General features: G+C 45.0%; 1 protein-coding gene across 2 annotated transcripts in view; it reads left to right on the forward strand.

Moving 5' to 3' along the window:
* LOC119168266 (poly(A) RNA polymerase GLD2) overlaps positions 1-18905 on the forward strand; it is a 147599-nt gene that overhangs the window by 116253 nt on the left and 12441 nt on the right. For both annotated transcript variants that reach the window (XM_037419673.2, XM_075890986.1), the window contains 2 exons: positions 5247-5525; positions 10894-10940. In XM_037419673.2, the coding sequence (XP_037275570.1) occupies positions 5247-5525; positions 10894-10940 (326 nt within the window). The remainder of the gene's footprint in view (positions 1-5246; positions 5526-10893; positions 10941-18905) is intronic.

Consider the following 18905-nt stretch of genomic DNA (forward strand, 5'->3'; position numbering starts at 1 on the left):
GAGGGAGACTGCTGTAGTGTCTACGTACAGTCAAAAACTCGAGCTCTAAGCAATTACTGAAAAATTTGTTAGAATGCGATTGGTTGATCTGATTACACAACTAGTTTACTAGTTATGTATCTTTTATGACAGTTGCAAAACAATGCACTTGACATTACATTCAAATTTGTCAGTGTTCAGCAATGCCTAATACCCTGTCTTCATGCTGCTTAATCTCCTTGATAACAAGCAAGATAACATTATTTGAAAGTGCACGGCCCAACTCTTTATTGTCGGTTTATCCTCGTGCCCACTTTCATCATTCTTAGTGAATGCTGTAGGGAACTCATGTTGCAGATGAGCATCTTGCCGCACGAATATGGGGCGTTTTTAACAGCTGCCATTTTACGAGAGCCTGGCATAGAAAGAGCTTGACAGATAACATCACCGCTATTTTAGTTTTATAAATGTGTTGCTCTCTGTAGTATACAAGCTATATACAAAAGTTTTTGCTAACAGAGTAAGGAAAACATTAAAATTCAATCAACCAAAGGAACAAGCGGGATTTAGAACAGGCTACTCAACAATTGACCACATTCATACTATCAATCAGGTAATAGAGAAATGCTCAGAGTATAACCAACCACTATACATAGCTTTCATAGATTACGAGAAGGCGTTTGATTCAGTGGAAATATCAGCCGTCATGCAGACACTGCGGAATCAGGGCGTAGATGAAGTATATATAAACATTCTGGAAGAAATTTACAGGGGATCAACTGCTACCATAGTGCTTCATAAAGAAAGCAATAGAATACCAATCAAGAAGGGTGTAAGGCAGGGGGACACAATCTCCCCAATGCTATTTACCGCGTGCTTACAGGAGGTTTTCAGAAGCCTAGAATGGGAACAGTTAGGGATAAGGGTTAATGGAGAATACCTTAGTAACTTGCGCTTCGCCGATGACATTGCATTGCTGAGTAACTCAGGGGACGAATTGCAACTCATGATTACGGAGCTAGACAAGGAGAGCAGAAAGGTGGGTCTTAAAATATAATCTGCAGAAAACGAAAGTAATGTACAACAACCTCGGAAAGGAGCAGCGCTTCGAGATAGGTAATAGTGCACTTGAACTTGTAAAAGACTATGTCTACTTAGGGCAGGTAATAACCGCAGAGCCTAACCACGAGATTGAAGTAACTAGAAGAATAAGAATGGGGTGGAGCACATTTGGCAAGCACTCTCAAATTATGACAGGTAGATTGCGACTATCCCTCAAGAGGAAGGTATATAACAGCTGTATCTTGCCGGTACTTAGCTACGGAGCAGAAACCTGGAGACTTACAAAGAGGGTTCAGCTTAAATTGAGGACGACGCAGCGAGCAATGGAAAGAAAAATGGTAGGTGTAACCTTAAGAGACAAGAAGAGAGCAGAGTGGATTAGGGGACAAACGGGGGTTAAGGATATCATAGTTGAAATAAAGAAGAGGAAATGGACATGGGCCGGGCATGTAGCGCGTAGACAGGATAACTGCTGGTCATTAAGGGTAACTAACTGGATTCCCAGAGAAGGGAAGCGGGTTAGGGGGAGACAGAAGGTTAGGTGGGCAGATGAGATTAAGAAGTTTGTGGGTATAAATTGGCAGCAGCAAGCACAGGACTGGGTTAACTGGCGGAACATGGGAGAGGCCTTTGTCCTGCAGTGGACGTAGTCAGGCTGATGATGATGATGATGATGATGATGATGATGATGATGAAATGTGTTGTAGCAATGTTGCACTTAGTTCAGTTTTGTCTCAAGGGATAAGCCACAAAGGTAACAGCAGCAAGTTTGAATGTTTTATTATTTAGACACCCATCTGGTGTAAGGGAACACAACAGTGACTGCATCTTATAAAAACGAAGCAACTGTCATCCGTTCAGCATAAAGTAAGTAGTGAGAGCACAAAAAGTGCTTAAGTATGAACCATATGCTAATCTTCAAGAAGATAACACATGATCATTGTCACGATAAAGAGCTTATACGGCAAAAAGAAGGGGACGGTGAAGCGTGTCAGCTGCTTGAGTGCATGCTCTGAAAATTTCAGAGGGCTCAAGGGGCATGAACTGAGCCAAAAAGGAAGATAAAAAGCAGTGAGCTGCCATTGTCTATGTGGGCTTAGCAGAAGAAGCTTGTATCGCCAGCTGAAGTAGTGGCCGTGGAGCCTGCAGCCTGTGACGTGGGTGTCGCAAGGTTTGGCCAACACACTTGACAGCGTTCAAGCAAGGCATCTCAACAATGCAGACGCAAGCCCTCTTCTAAGCTGGCCGCTGAAACAATCTCCGGAGAGCCATGTCAGCGGCGGTAGAACGTTATGCTGCAAGAATGAGACAACAACTTCGTTAGACCTAACTGGCCTAGTGGTCATGCTAGCTATACGATGGCCTGCTTGTGCACAGTCAATGGCAGCAGCGCATCTGGCCATAGAGCAGACTCCAAGATTAAAGAAAAGGAATGATTGCATGACATGAATGTCAATTCGGACATCGAAGAGCCGGCATATTCAAGTAAGAGCCTCTTTACACATTACAGTCGACTCCTCTTAAATGGAACTGGAAGGGGATCCATAAAACTGTTCCATTTATTAGAAGTTTCATTTAAGTAAAGCATACCTATTTAGTGAACTGAGACCTTTATTCGAATTGCACAAACCTCACCTTACTCATGTGGATGAGTAGGAGAAAAAAAAGGGAAGGAAGAGTGGTTTGTTTGGCAAGCTTGAGTTGTTTTTTCACAAGGTACGCACCCATGCCTGCCAAACTAGCTAGAAATTCTGGACAAGCCTCATGCTCGAAATAGCGCTGCAAAAATTCAACAGCCTTTTTAGCTGATTGGTCTGTTGGCACCACTGCACTGGCAGTGTTGTCATCACATTCATCGCTGGAAGGTTGATCCTCATCTTGCAGTTCGGCAATCATTTCCTCGACAGTGTCTTCATGACAGGTGCGAACATTTTCATGGATTGATTCATAGTCCTGCAGCATGAAAGGGGCAGAGGGCACGACCTGACTGAATACTGTCTCACTGTCGGCATCAGCAGGGCTTTCTTCTCATCAGGTACAGCTTTCTTGCGCTTGAAAGCCAGCATGGTGAAAACATCTGTGTATTGTTGTTGCTTTCACTTGCTCCCAGGCACAAGCCAAAATGTGGATGGCTGCAAATAAATCCATGCTGTAGCATTTCCCGCTGCCTGCTCTAAGCAGCATTTGAGGAAGCAATTGTCTGTGGTAATAAACTTCAATGCTCTGAATAACCCCTTGATTCATCGGCTGGATCAAGGGGTTATTGGCTGGCAAGAATTCCAGAGTGATGGCTTATTCCTTGAACCTGACCGTGGGCTTCGCAATTATCCACAATGAAGATAACCTTCCTGCCTTGCCTCGTAAATCTCGAGTCTTCCTCCCGAAGCCAATTTTCGAAAATGGCCACGGTCATCCACGCTCTTGGGTTCCCATGGTACGCAACGGGAAGGTGTCGAACTCAATGATCAATGATCAAACTTTATTTATTTACCAGACAAAAACTGGAAGGTCGCCAAGGCTAAAAGCCGTGAGAACGGCTTGACAAAGGCACTGGGGACCTTTGGTTGCCTTTGAAACAACGTGGGTGCCTTGATTTTCCTATTATCAACAGCTTCAATTTCTCATTTCTTGCCATGTTTGCACCCACCAGCACAGTGATGCGATCTTTACTGAGTTTTCCTCCACTAAAGGCTTGCCTTTGAAGATGAGAGTCTTCGATGGGAAGCGCCTTATGAAAAAGACCCATCTCGACAACGGTGAAGATGTCTCGTGGCTCAAAGCTCATCGAAATTTTCTTCAGCCGCCCCTGTTGCCAGTTGGTGCAAATGTCTGTTTACTGCACTACTCTCACCTGAGATTGCTTTGAAGGCTAGGCCATGACGTGTTTTGAAGCAGCTGAGCCATCCGTCGCTTAGGACAAAGTTCTTAACACCCATTTTTATGGCGATCTCTCGAGCTTTCTGCTCGAGAATTGGTCCACTTAAGGGCAAATTGGAAATCCGTGCATGCTTGAATCACAAAAAAAAAAAAAGAACTTTTTCTAGTTGTTCATAAGGCATCGCCCGCATCCGAATCCATTTAAATATAAAGGTCCTTTTCTTAACAGTGCCTTTAATCTTTTCTCTGTCTTTCCAGATATTCGACAGTGTCGATTTCGGGATGTATTTTTTTGCCACCTGCGTTTTGGGAAGGCCACTTCGATCGAGCTCTTGAAGAATTTGCTGCTTTTTTTCAAGCAAGAGTTTATGGTGCAGCTGCTTCCTTTTCGTCGGGCTGAAATAACACTGTGATCCACCCCACTTAGCCGTACAAATAGGCCTAACGCACAATTGACTCCCCAACTCGGCTCCCACAGCCACAAGCGAGAGTGGCCACTAGATTGGCTTGTCTCGATCTCGAGGTGTTGCCATGTGTGTGAGACTACCTTTGGCATGAGCGAGTCTATGCTGTGTTTAGAGTTTGTGCCGTTTAACCATAGGTGACCAATAAGTACTGCTTCGACTAACCGATGAATTTTACTGCGCAAGACATACAAATCCAGCCGTATGAGCCCGTTTAATGAGGCATTTTCAGTCCACTGTATTGCCTTTTCAGTATGCAGACTGAGTAAGACAACTTAGGTAGCACTATGTACTCGGTTCTATATATTTTAAAGACCCAATGTTTGTTCTGCTGTACTTTGAGTCCTTTGCTGAATCCCACTCAAATTTGCAACATTGCCTATTTGATTAAAGCAATACAGTCCCTCCTGGTATCTTTTCATGTGGCTTCACACAATGCATGAGCCACTACTAGTGGAAGATCTTGTATGCTTTCACTTGCACATTGAATATGCAGGGCAATCCATTTGGACATGATATTCAAACATGACAAAGGCGGCCTCAGGTGTCCATGTACTAATTGCTATCATGTTAATGACTGTTTAATGTTAATGAATGTTAATGCCCGGTGTCAAGAAACAATGTTGTGCTGGTGGTGGGAGTGCTGCATATACATGAGCATTGTTCACACTGCCCTAGTTAATAGACCACGTAAAGGATGATGTCAGTAGCTTCTGTCTGCTGATTCGTGATGGCTGATGTGTGAAACTTGTAGTGCGTATGATCTTTTGTTTGTGGCTAATGGGAAGGGGAGGCAGATCGTAGATTGTGGGTTCTAGGTCTTGTGAACATAGTTTAGAGCTGGTTCCTGTGTTTTGTGTGCAGGCTGGTGCATGGGAGGGCGACCAGAGGTGATTCATGCCAAGGTGCCCATTGTGCGCTTCCGTGACCGTACCACAGGTGTTGAGGTGGACATAAACGTGAACAATGTGGTTGGGTTGCGTAACACACGGCTGCTGCAGTGCTACGCACAGCTGGACTCGCGCACAGCCCCCCTTGTACTAGCTGTGAAGGCGTGGGCCTCTCGACGCCACATCAACGAGGCCAAGCATGGGACCCTGTCGAGCTACTCGCTTGCGCTCATGGTCATCCAGTACTTGCAGTGTATGTCTTGCTTATTTGCTCTAAGTTTAAAGAATCATTGCTCAAAGTAATGCTGTTTTTTTTTTTAAATATAGTGAGCAGCTGTTCCTTCCACAATGTGCCTTCTCGACTCATTGTAAACAACCCTTTTTGAACATGTGTAGCGTGCCTAAATTGCAAACAGCAATGAAGCGAGTTCAGTGCATGACAGTTACAATCAAGTGGCTTGTGTAATGCAGTCAACTCGCGTTAATTCAAACTTGAAGGGGCCTCTGAATTTCATTTAAATTATCAAGAAGTTTGAATTATCGGAAGTTCTCCGATATTCGGCTCCAGGTGAGATGACACCTCACATAATGATTAGGCATTGATTTTATCGCATTTAAAAATTTTTTAAGTGTTTTTAAACCTTAACAGCATGCAATGAACAGAAAGCAGAGGTGTAAGGCCCTCAAATTTATCTGCATTTTACTGCTGATCAGACCTTTTAAAGAAATCGTGAATTGCCAGCTGATTCTTTGCTATAGGTATGTGCTTTCAGCCCAAAGCTCTCTCTACCAGTTGAGAAGCATGACGATTTACCACACGTGTGCTTCTTTTGAAACATTTGTTCACTAGGAAAGCCTTTTTCCTTGAAGGCCTGAAGCACTTATTTTTCATTTTTAGACTGTTAGAATTAAACAAGAGTGCAAATTTTGAAATAGTAGTGGGCAAGCCACAGATTATTCCGGTATAGAACTGCAAAAACGGTGATTTACCCAAATGTTAGAGTTTGAATGGAAGAGGCTTGTTAGAGTTTGAATGGAAGAGGCTTTTAAATACATTGAAAGACTAGAGGGCCAACCAAAACATTGAATCTTGTTTGAACTAACAGAAAGTATGAATTATCAGAGTTTGAATTATTTGGAGTCTACTATAGTGGCCAAAAGAACACTCCTATTGCAGTATGGGGCTTTTTTTATTTTTAAGCTGCAAGCCAGTAAATTTGTAGTAACCCTATGTTTGCGTACAGCCCGCCACCTGTGTGTTGACTAGAGCCACTTCAGGCATGTTATCAGATTAGGACGTGCCCACCTGGCTTCCATTGCATGGTAAATGAGACATCATCCTTCCCAGCTTATTGTTACATTGTGCTTACACTACATATAAAACAATGACAGAGTGTCTTCGGAGAGATGCAAGTGAGATAGGTGCTTGGGGAAGACTGGAAAACTAGATCTATTTTATCAATATGGCATGTAGCGGTGTGCTTTCTTTCTTTTTTGGTTAGCCCTCTTTTTCTATGCACACTCCTCACATATCAACAAGAAAGTGTGTATATAAAAAGTGTGTACCTGCCATCTGGCTGATGACATCTGTCTAGAGTGCAGTGATGCACGCTCCTTTGAGGAAGAAATTGCCCTCACATCACCCTGCTCTGTGAGCAGTTGATGCAAAATTTGTTGCACATGAAATGCCATTATTGATCTAAGAGAGAACATTGGCATCTCTCAGCCAGCCCTGGCAAGCAAATTCTCTTTGTAACCATTGCATTTGCTCTTTTTCTCTCAGAATTAACGGTATACAGGCCAACCCACTTACAGTTAAACCTCTTTATAAGAGGCATGCTCTCTTTTATATGAGATGTCCCTAATAAGTAGGGTATCTCGCATGTATTTTGTTATCGACGCGTATTTTACTGTAGTCACATTGGTGTCTGTTTTATTAGTGTCTCCTCTGAATGGGTTTGACTGTATAACGATCCCAGATATAACGATCTATCGATTATAACAACCATATCTTGGTGCACATGCGGTTTTCCTGTGCTACCAATTGAAACTGCATCTACATATAGTGAATGTTTTTAGTGCCTCCTGCTTTTACAACGAACACTTCCGTTGCAGTTTATTCGTGACAAAGATATCGTAGACGTCGGCAAGCAGCATATGCAGATTTCAGATGCTGCGAGCAAGGTCACTCACTTTCCAAGCATTTCTTCATTGGCTGATTGGTGGTGTTTCTAGAAAAAAAGAAAGATATTCAGGAAGCAGCATTAAGACTTGTGGTCAGTTTTCTCACGGCAAACTTTTCTGATGCTGTTCTCTGCTTCTACAACCACCGACGACTAACCAAACAATACCTTCAATTGCAAGAAGCCATAAATAGAACGAGCGAAAACATTTTGTCGTATAAAAGTTCAGTCCGATGCTCAACTCGCCGACACCACAATGTACAAAAAGTCTTCTGCCTATCAGAAATGGCAGAGATTGGTCAATGATAATGACTTCTGTGCAGTTGCAGTGGAGCCTCAACTCTTTCGTTACCGCGCAAAAATGGTTATTTTTCATATGTCTCCAGAAAATTGTTTTTGTCATTGTGTAAAGTACTCCAGCACGTATTGCAGCATAGTAAATTTCGTGCAATGAAACGCTCTTTTCAAAAAATACATGTTGTAGTGCAACTAAAGTATTTTGGAGTGAATAAAAATGTGAAAAGTGTGTAACTTTTGGTTACCAGCTGGTAAACAGTGCAAGAAAAAACACTATATGTGCAAAAATATTCAAAACAAAGAAATTTCTGAATATACATTTTGAAGAAAAATGAGTTAGGAACAGTATAAAAACAATAAATGCAGTACAAAAAGTTTCTGTTCACATAGACGAAGAAGATAACCAAGGTGCTGCTTCATTGCTTGAGTCATGCAGTGAAGCATTGCGTGGTTTTTTTGTGAGACACAAGTGAATCCGTACACACATTTCTCAGTAAATTTTTGTTTTCCTGGAATAAGAACCTCAAGGACTTCCAGCCCATGATGTGAATAATCCCTCATGAATCAGATGTCTAATGAACTTCGCTATTTCGTCTCGTGTCACCCCTCTCCATGAGCCACTTCACTCTGCTGAGGTTGGCGTTCCTATACTATATACATCCAAACATCTCTTTTAGCATTTTGCACATCGTATTACAAAGGTAACACTATCGCGAGCACTTCTGAAACGTTTCAGGCTGCTGCGTAGTGCAACTTGAGATGCGCTTTGGTGGCCTTCTTGTCGTGAGGAGAAGCTCTGCAGCCGGTGCCAGCTCATCGCACCTTGGTGAAGTGTGGATCTTGCACGTAACTGGAGTAGCTATAAGATTTTGCATAAAGGTCAGCAGCTACACACTTGCAGCAAAGGAGACAACTCGAGGCCGTAAACAAAACAAACACATGAATAGCTGTGGATGTCTCACGCTGACGCAAAACATCGTCTTCATAAAATTTGAAGCTGAGATGCTGTCATTCTCAAACTCTAAGCCCGTCCTCACTCAATTCAGCAGAGATGCAAGGCAGTTTGGAGTGGCGCATCTGTTTTGCAGAGCTGGTGCGCACCCATGCACACGTGGCGACTATGCCATAGGAGCGACTACTGACACTATATGCGACCTTGTGTCTGATATAATGAGAGAAGCAAAAGCAAAACTGCTGGAGACTGGCTGAGATAGTCATGTGAACACATTAAACATACTGCGTACCATCGAAACTATCTTTTGCGAAATAAATTTTTCCTCACTCCTAGCCACAGCTGTCTACTGAATAGCTGGCGTAAATTTCTGGCAAATATTATTGCAAAACATTATTTAATTGCGAAGCTGACACTTTCATTCGGTATTTGGCTTGCAAAAGTTCCTTTCATTGCAGAACTTTGATGTTATTGGAGTATAATCACGAGGAGGCACACACTTCTGTCAGTCTCGCCAGCCTAGTGCACTTTGCCAACAATACACACGCATTGGTTCACGCAAAGGTTTGTCAAAAATCACCATGTTGCCCAAACAGGCAAATTAAATTGGTTCTGAAAGTTGAGTGGCTGGACTAACTACTAGAATGTGTTGGGTGCACGAGAAACAAATTTGACATGCTAAAGTTGGCGATCCAAAGCATCAATCACCGGTGATCACTTTGAATAGGTGTGGTAACGAAAGAGCTAATGGCTAAGTATCAGAAAAAAGTGAAGGCGAAGTGACGAGTGGCGATGAATGTGCCATTTGGACTCATCGCCAATAACATTATCGCAGTCATCTGTGGATGACTGCGATAATTTATTGAGCATGTCTTAAATGCACTCCATGTGCATTTAAGACATGCTCAACTGCATGTCTTAAATGCACATGGAGTGACGATGTACAAGCACATCATGCTGCCGTTAGCAACTTCGCCGCCACCACGTAATACAAGGCCACTTGCGCGTTGCTTGCAAAATGCATGTCTTCGCTGTGTTGAATGAACCGGCAACGTGCCGCATCCGAGCAGGATGAGGTGGGAAGCAAGCACGGAAAACGCACAAATGCATGCATACTTAAGACCGCAAACCGTCGGGCTTGCGAAGGTGAGAGCCGAGTAAAGAACTGCTGCACTTAACTAGCCATGGATGATTGCTTCCACAATTGGGGTTATCGCACTTCAGTGCAACAATGTGAGTTTATTGCAACAGTGATTTAATTTACTCGTGAGCACACATCGAGTGTTGCTTAACAAGTTAAGCGAAAAGTCGTAACATGTCTCCAGAGGAATTGTTAGCACTATTTAATAAAAATGAACACACGCACACACATACACACACACACACACACACACACACACACACACACACACACACACACACACACACAAAAAACATATATATACAGTTTGGCTGCCTAGTGCAAGTTTTAAGGACGAGTCTATATACAACTAACTACTTATTTATTTACTAGTACCTGACAGGCTCCTCGGGGAGCATTGAGTAAGGGAAGCATCACAAAAATAAATGGAAAAGAATGCGATTTATGAGTCTGAAAAGTGCAACAGTAACATACCGGTGTAATGACCATTTATCGCGGCCCTTTTAGCCCCGCCGCGGTGGTCTAGCGGCTAGGGTATTCGGCTGCTGACCCGCAGGCCGCGGGATCAAATCCCGGCTGTGCCGGCTCATTTTCGATAAAGACGGAAATGTTGTTGGTTCGTGTGCTCAGATTTGGGTGCACCTTAACCCCTAGTGGTCTAAATTTCCAGAGCCCTCCACTACGGTGTCCCTCATAATCATATGGTGGTTTTGGGAAGTTAAACCCCACATATCAATCAATGATTATCGCGGCCCTTTTAAGTTTGTTATAATTGAGTTTGATTGTAGTAACACAACATTCAACTGGCATTGAAAACATTTGTTTATTTGCCGACCCCTACTGATGATGTGGTGCAGGAACATTGCGGTAAGTGGTTAATTTCACTTCAGAAAACATGCAAAAGATTGTGATGCTGTGGCTGCTCATCGTTCAATCGCACATGTTGTTCAAACTGGTATCAATATACGCTCATTTGGCAAATTCACAACTGTGCGTGGGTCTCACAGGTTAACCTAAGAGTGTTTTCCTCGTCTTTATTCTTGTGCAGGTGGTTGTGAGCCAGCCGTTTTGCCTAGTCTTCAAAAGATGCAGCCGGTGAGTCTTGGGCCACAGGTGCACTGAAAAGGCCACCTGCAGCCTGTTGATGAGGGAAGAGCATGTTATGAGGCAGAACAGTGAAGGCCAGTTGTTGGAATTTGCGCTGGGGCGCAGCATGTGTGCTCGGCAGCACTCTGTTCACTCACACATTATCATGGCTTGTTACCAGAAATGCCTTGTCACTGCACATGCAGCCAGCAAGAGCGCATCAATAATAATGCGCCTTACTTCATGAACGCCGGTGACCACATTGTAACGAGGGGCAAAGTAATAGACTGCCTACTTAAGACGTGCAACACCGTAACTATGCAAATTTGGTAGCCAATATCCCGTGGTGTATTATTATTGGTTGTACAGACCACTGTGCTGAGCCCATCTACTGTAAAGAGAAGTCTTTAGATCAGTGTTGGCATCACTCTGTTTCAACCATATTTCTTTCAAAAATGCAATATCAACCAGCCCAAGTAGCCACTCTTTTGCATAAGTTCCTTCCCAATCATTCTGTCCATTTGTCATCTATAAACTTGTAATGTCATATAGCCTTTGTTAACCAAATACAGTAATTACAGTTGAACCCCTTTATTCCTGTTTCTTTATGTGAGATGTCTCTTATAAGCAGGGTACCCCGTGTGCATTTTCTTAACAATCCGTATTTAGCTGTCTGCACAATAGCGTCTCCAATACCCATTTGTCTGTTATATCATTATCTCTTTTTGAAAGATTGCACTTACAATAGCAGTTTGTAAGGGTGTGATTAAACTAAAATCATATGAAATTTATGGGCAACCAGGCAGGTCAGGCAAATCAGGTCACAATCATGTGCCACACGTCACTTCCACTGCTGAAGATCATAGTTGTGGTTGCAGGAAAAAAAGGTGATATCCCAAGTCAAAAGTACTACAGTCGAGAGCCCACTTATAACGAACCTGAGCATGATGCGGCATTCGTTTGCTGTATCTCGAAGTTCATAGTAAATGAAACACAGCTTTTAAAAAAAGTTGGGAGTGAAAACACAAACTTTTTTTTTTTTTGCTTCAAAAAGTCCGTGATGCACGTGTTTCGAAGAACAGAAGCGATAAGGGTGGTCTCTAGTTTATCTAAAATGGCAGGGTGCTTGTTTGCCGAGGCCCGTGGCATAAGCTGCATGAGGCACTGGCTCCAAAGTTTTGTCTTTCTCGCAATCCGATTCCTCCAAATCGCTCTCGCCACGTACTTCATGCACTATGCCCAAATTCGTGCACGGTTCCGCAGTGTCTGCATCATCATCGGCCGTAATTAAAGCATCGCAACAAATACCCCACCCGCTCTCCCAGGGCGGAGTTGATCACGCGCTGCCACAAATCGCCGCCGCAGTGATCCTGTTCGGAAGCTTCAGGCTCGGCATCGGGCCCGACGCGGACGAAGTCAGCCTCGCAAAATAGTTTCGCGCGCATGTAGCCGTCACCGCCGCCCACGAAATATTCACCATCTCCATAGCTGAATACCGGGACCCCCGAAGCGGCAAGTTGGCTGCCAGGTGGTCAATAGCTACGAGCAAGCGCTCTGCAACGCAGCACTTAAAGTGCGAATTACGCTCAAGCCAAGCAGTCACACTTTCGACGTTTTGTTGAGCGGCACGAAAAAGCGTGCTAGTTCTCCCGTTGGCCATCATGACCGCACACGCACACCAGGAGCGAGCAAGACGGGCACATGCGACACACATGCCAGACCGCGTAGAACAGCTCTGGGCCCATTTCCAGTCAGAAAACGAAACTAATTCGAGCCAGCGTAGCGGGCGTCGCGGAGCGGTGGAGACGGGCGAAGGGGTTGTGATCAAGAGAGGTGAGCAGACTTGCGAGAGAAAGGCAAGGAGTTGCGATAAAGAGAGGGGAGGATGCGGCGGGAGGGCGACCTTGCTTGAAAGGTCCGCGAGGTTGCTTGAAAGGTCCGTGAAACTTGCACGTAGAAAAACTTGGAAAGAGTGCATGGTCGCCTGAATCGGCACGTGGCAATGTACTCCCAAGAATCGCCGGCCGTGGTCAAAAAATGGTTTTGTTGCGCCGGCGGGTTTGCGTGGCCTCATGAACTTCGATATTATGCGATTCATTCCGCGCAAATTAACAGCCGTTTTCGCGCTTCCACACGTCTGCGGAAGGCATGCTGAGCCGAGTGCGAAGTGAACGAGAACAAGTCTTAAACACAAAACGAATCGCAAATTATCAGAGTTGGTGGGGTAGCGTAAGCGCCTGCACGAGACGCACACTATCGGATACAGTCGTTGGCCGACAATGTTGGCAAATGTTCTGGTCACTCCAGGCCAGGGAGGCCAACGACAGTACCAGCAATCAAAAAAAGGGTAGATGGCCGACCAGTCTTCCGAAAGATCGGCGGCAGTGTGAAAACACGGGCCTCATCTGGCGATGGGGGTGCTCAGAGTAGCGGGGAGGGACACAAAGGACAACGGGGTGTGTAACAAAGAGCGGTTGGGGAGAGCGGCAACTAGAGGGGCGCGGCAACTAGAGGGGCGCGGAGGCAGGGTCGGCGTTTAACAACAAGAATGTATGGGCACCTCGCCGATGCCTGATCGGTGGTTGAAATCGGTTTCCCGGGAAGTCGGCAGACCGCTGACTTCGTTCGCTGTAACCGATCAGCGGCACTCGGAGACGTTCGTTGTAAGTGCGATTTTGGGCCATTGAACCAATGTATATTTTCATGGTCATGCGGATATTGTTCGTTTTAAGCGGAACTTCATTTTAAGTGGGGCCATTATATGTGAGCTTGACTGTATAACTCTTAGCTAGCAGCATTCCTATTCATGGTATACCACTGAACTACTGCCACACGTGCATTATCCCTGAAGAAACATTTCATGCCACCATTAAACCACCTAGGCTGCCACCATGGTTTTACCTGTAGCACCTTTGCGATTTGTCGCTAAGCCGTTCCAACAAAAAAGACACTCCACTCCACCATAACATATAATGCAAGAGTTCCGTACACTTCAATATAAATACAGTCGAATCTCAATAATTCGAACACGAAGGGGCCCGAAAATTTGTTCGAATGAAAAGTAGTTCAAATTAATGAAAACTAAATAAACTTAGGGCTCTCCATGCAGTGGCGCATGTGCATTGAGCTAACACACGAGGGGGAAGTTTCAGGAGATTCACATTTATTCACAAATCACAGGACATCCGTTATTAATTGAAGTAATCGGTGATGCACGTCTGCACACGTTTGCCTTGCAGCAAGTCAATCAATTTCGCACGCAGCTTGCAAAGCATTTCTACTTCGGCTTCAGCATTCTCCTGGCAAGAGAAGTTGCGCGTGGAAATGTCCAGCACCGACACTTTCTGAAGACGGCAACGACTGAGTAGTCTCTCCGCTACCGCAGCTGCTACATGGCCAGCTCGTGACGAGAAAGGAGGAGCACCTCCACGTAGAGAGAAGCAGATTGGCATTTGAGAGAAAACCAACACTCCACGGCAGCTTTTTTTTTCTTTTTGCTCTCTTCGTGCACGTCGTTGAAAGGAGAAGGGTTACGTGGTAGGGACGGGAAAGAAGGGGGACGCGTGGGCGCATGAGACCCCTTCCCCCACTTCTCAAGGCTCTCAGCGCCTTGCTCCCGCAAGGGGCAAAGGCTGGAGAAGATAGTGCCTTTTTCCTTTCCTTCAACCACACATTTATTCAACCCAGCGACAGCTTTCTTTCCTTTCTGTCTCAGGGGCGATATGGCGGCGCAGTGCCTCAAAGGGGGGGGGGGGGAAGGAGAGATAAAAAGAATAGAAGGAAATAGATGAAGAGATAGAGAAGGCAAGCGACCACCGAAAATAGAAGGAGATAGGAAAGTGGGGATCCAGTCGAAGCAGTCCAAGAACGGGGCACCACAATGCGGGAGCTACGCTGTTGTCGGAGGCACGACCATCCAGCTTGAAATCCTCCGAGCGAATACGGAGAAGCGTGACACAGGCGCGTCGCAGATTGGCATTTCAGAAAGAGCAAACATTCCACCGCAGCCTTTTCTCTCCTTTTCATTTCCTTCGCGCACAGCGTTGAGGTGTCGCAGGTGCCGCCGCGGGATCGGGCGGGGTGCTGAGAGCATTTTGGGAGCGCGGTATGTTCGAATTAAGGGGGGAAGAGGGTTTTAAATTTTTTTTTTATATTTCTTGACCAAATTCAATGAAAATTGTAACCCAGACAGAGTTTTTCAAGCTGATTTCAAAAATATAATTGCTTTTGAAATTGGTTGGCCAGTTGCAGAGATAATTAAAATTAATCCTATATTGTTTATCAGAACAATGGAAAGGCAATTATTGGCCAGAATATTAATATTGACATATGGCTAGATACTATGAAGTGTAATTAACACAAATGTAGGATTACTTTTTTAATATTACAAGTATTACCAATTTTATAGCAATTTGAAGTTTAATCTCCAGATATCTCTATCAAGCGATTAAATTAGTACCAAGAATAAAAATTTAGAAAGACTAGATTGAAAAATCTGTTCCTACATTTGTGTAGGAGACATATGTAGCTACATGCCACCACAAGAATTGTGGCTCTATGTGACCTCAAGACCAAGATATCGCTTTGGCAAGTTTCAAAAACATCGAAAATGACATTCTGAGAAAACGTCAAAAAACAAAATAGGCTCATATTTAATACAGAAAATCACAAACTATTTACAATGTTCACAAATGGCCTAGCATCAGTACCCTCCAGGAACATAGTCTGTCTGTTTAGAGTCATTTCGGTGTTGTTTTCGTAGCACACGCTGCAAGTTTTCTGCAGAAGCATGCTTGCGTGCGCATGCTTCAGCACGGTGGCGATCTTTTTCACTCATGCGCTTGGTCAACTGTTGGCCAGGGTTTAGCTGAAGTTCTTGAAGTATGGCTGTAGAAGCTTTTTCATACCCAGAATTGAACTTCATTACAGCCTCTGCCACAGCAGCTTGCACAGCAAACAATGATGCATGTTTCTCCTTCGGCGCCAGTGCCCAAATAATTGAGTGGAGACACTCGTTGTTATTTTGGGTCTTCCCTCTTAGGCATCGCCGAAGAAGCGATTCATCAGACAAACGTCTGTAAACTGGAAGAAGCGCCTCACATACATGGGGTGGCAGATTGTGGCGGTGTTTTGGAGCAGGCTCACCTTTGGCCTTTGCTGCGTTTTGGCGGCACCATGAATCTGGGCCCTCTGGACAGAGAGTGTGGTTAGAAGTGACATCGTTTGAGGTGATGTGGTAGTATGTGGCCATGACTGCTTTATGCATGGCCTTGACATCACCTTTGTGCGATTTCAAGGCCCAGCCATAGTAGCTGCTGAGCTTGGTGATAAGCTCACCAGTCAGCTTTCCTTTCCCACCGAGACTCTCTGTACCAGAGGACTTCTGCTTGGAAACTAGATTTCGCAGTGCTGTGCCCATTCTCTTGTGAATGTGGTTAACACAATCTTCCTTGTCCACGGGTATGTATCCATAGACTTTCGCATCTTGAAGAGCAAGGTAAGCGCGGCTGTCACCATCCGACAACAAGGTCGTGTACCGCAGCTTATGCTTCTGCAGCGATCTTTGGAAGAGGATCAGTGCCGCTTCCACCTCCATCTCCCCAGCTTTTTTGTCCGTGTTTTTCTGGCATGCGTGTGCCTCCTTCCAAGCCTGGTAGGCAGGGTCAACTTCTTTTGGTGCCCGTGCGCACCCAGCACAGAAATTGCTGAGCACTACATAATCGAGCACAAATCCTGTGTAGAGCTCAATTACGGTGCCGACGCCGATATGAGACGAGTGGCCGCGCGTCATCCATGTGCCATCGAACGATATAGCGATGTTGTCCGGGCTGTTTATATTTAGGTCACGGTACAAATCGCGCACTAATTGTGCACATGTCCCCATCAACTTTTCTGCCCCATCGGTTGCCGCGGGGACGAGTTTCGTTTTCAAGTGTCCCTGCCATGTTTTATTGTGCATTCCTCTCTCCGAAATGTTCATCGCCGCAAAAATGTCGTTCATTGCGGTTTGCCCGTTTCCGGTGCTCTGCATTGCACGCTCCGCAAGGATGTTTATGACAAAAGGCCTGAGCTTTGCTTTGCCGCTCACGCGCGGCGAGCTCCATCCCTGCACATTATCGCCGCAGATCGCACATTCGGCAACAAACTTCACAGCAAGGCCAAAATCCCGCTCACCTTTTCGCACCGTGAGGTTACCACCACAAATTGTACACTTGCAACTGGTAGACGCCAGCAGCGCGTTCATCGAGTCGTAACTAGCGATGAAAAAACTTGTAGCGAGATCGTTGCTAGCTTGTGTGGCAGCGTCATCACGATCCAAAAAGTCAGATTTTCGGGCAGTAGCAGGAGTTGAAGCAAGTACATTAAGTTTTTCTTGAGCTTCACTCTCTATACGCCGCAAATCTTCTGGCTGCAACATTGCAGTGTCGTGCCGAAACGACGACGAAGACCCGCGGCGGTTGTCAAGAGCGCTTTGGGGGACTAGGCCTAACACGCCCGCATCGGCGCCGCTCGACTCGGGAAGCACGCCGTTCTCCGCATGGTCAGGAACTGGTGGTGGCACAGCAGCGCATTTCTGGAAGTTGTACGGAGTCTTCCTCTTCCTTTTTGTTCCGAATTTGTACTTCGTAGCGAACTTCGGCGACGGCGTCGACATCGTTGCTCACGTGCGAAAACCAGTTGACGCGTACGGTGTGCGCACAGTCGCCGCGGAGTGATGCAGACGATGCCTGTCAGGCCAATGGCGTGACCCGCTGCGGGTCACGTGCCGTAACTGGCCAATTACTGCGCGTGTTGGGACTTCTTTTTGAATCGGGATATCTTCACAGCCAACGCGCGCTCGGAGCCGAAAATGGCGCGAAAATCAAGACGAGAGGCTGCGCTTTCAAACGATATATGATTCGCGGCTGTCGGACAAATATGACGGCCGTCGCGTGTCACGGAAAAGGCGCTTTATTTACCAAATTCTTGGCTCATATTTAGCTGGCACTGGTGCTAAAATTGATATTACGGCTAAGATATCGTTTCAAACTGCATAAAACTTGGCGAAATGGTAGAATATTGGATGGAAATAGCAAAACTGCCATTTCCAAAAAATCAACTTTTTGACGATTTTTCGGCTTTTAAAACCCGTGTCCCCCCTTAACCGTCACAAGTGCTTGCGCGTTCGATTTACCGGGCGTTTTCGCTCATTGGAATACACATAGCTTTGACGGGACCTCCTCGTGAGTTCGAATTAACCAGAAGTTCGAATTAAGCATGTTCAAATTAATGAGATTCGACTGTATAGGGATCACAAATAATTCTACACAGACGGCTCGAAAATAGAAAACAGGGGAAGAAACATTTACTGTGAGAGTGCCTCATTGTTGTTTCTATTTTTTCAGCTGAAGTTTATGCCCTGTGTGAAGCAGTTCGGAAAATTGTTGCTGGTGGATACAAGAAAGCAGCTATCTGGCGTGGTCACTCACTAGCGCGCGCTTATCGTGGGATTTAGGCGCTTTGTACCTTTGGTGCTTCTACTGCAAGTTTGCTTGGCAGTTACAGCAGTTAAAGAGAGCGCAAATGTTACTTCACTCACCACGTTTACAAAATGAGCATGCGGCTCACACATGAAGAAGTAAGAATCGTAACAGCTGTTTGCGCTCATCTTGTGCATAGACGGTTTCAAGGTCACAAACATAGTACCCCAAAAAAACTTCCTGTCATCTTATTTACCAGCTGCTAACTTCGAAACTGAAAGCCTATTCTCAAATTTTTTTCAAAGGGTAAGGAAATTCTCCCTTTACTTTTTCAGATAAAAGGAACTGGTGTAAAGCTCAAAGGAATATCTTATCATTTTTATGCAGCTCAAAAGAGCATTTATTCATATATATTTTGCCCAATGGGGGAAGCAAAGTGTAGAAAATGAGCGGGCTTTTTTCTAAAGCTCTTCTTGCCACTGATGCTATTAAGGCACATCGGTGGACGAAATCG

Source organism: Rhipicephalus microplus, chromosome 3 (assembly GCF_043290135.1).
Source record: "Rhipicephalus microplus isolate Deutch F79 chromosome 3, USDA_Rmic, whole genome shotgun sequence".
Taxonomy (NCBI): domain Eukaryota; kingdom Metazoa; phylum Arthropoda; class Arachnida; order Ixodida; family Ixodidae; genus Rhipicephalus; species Rhipicephalus microplus.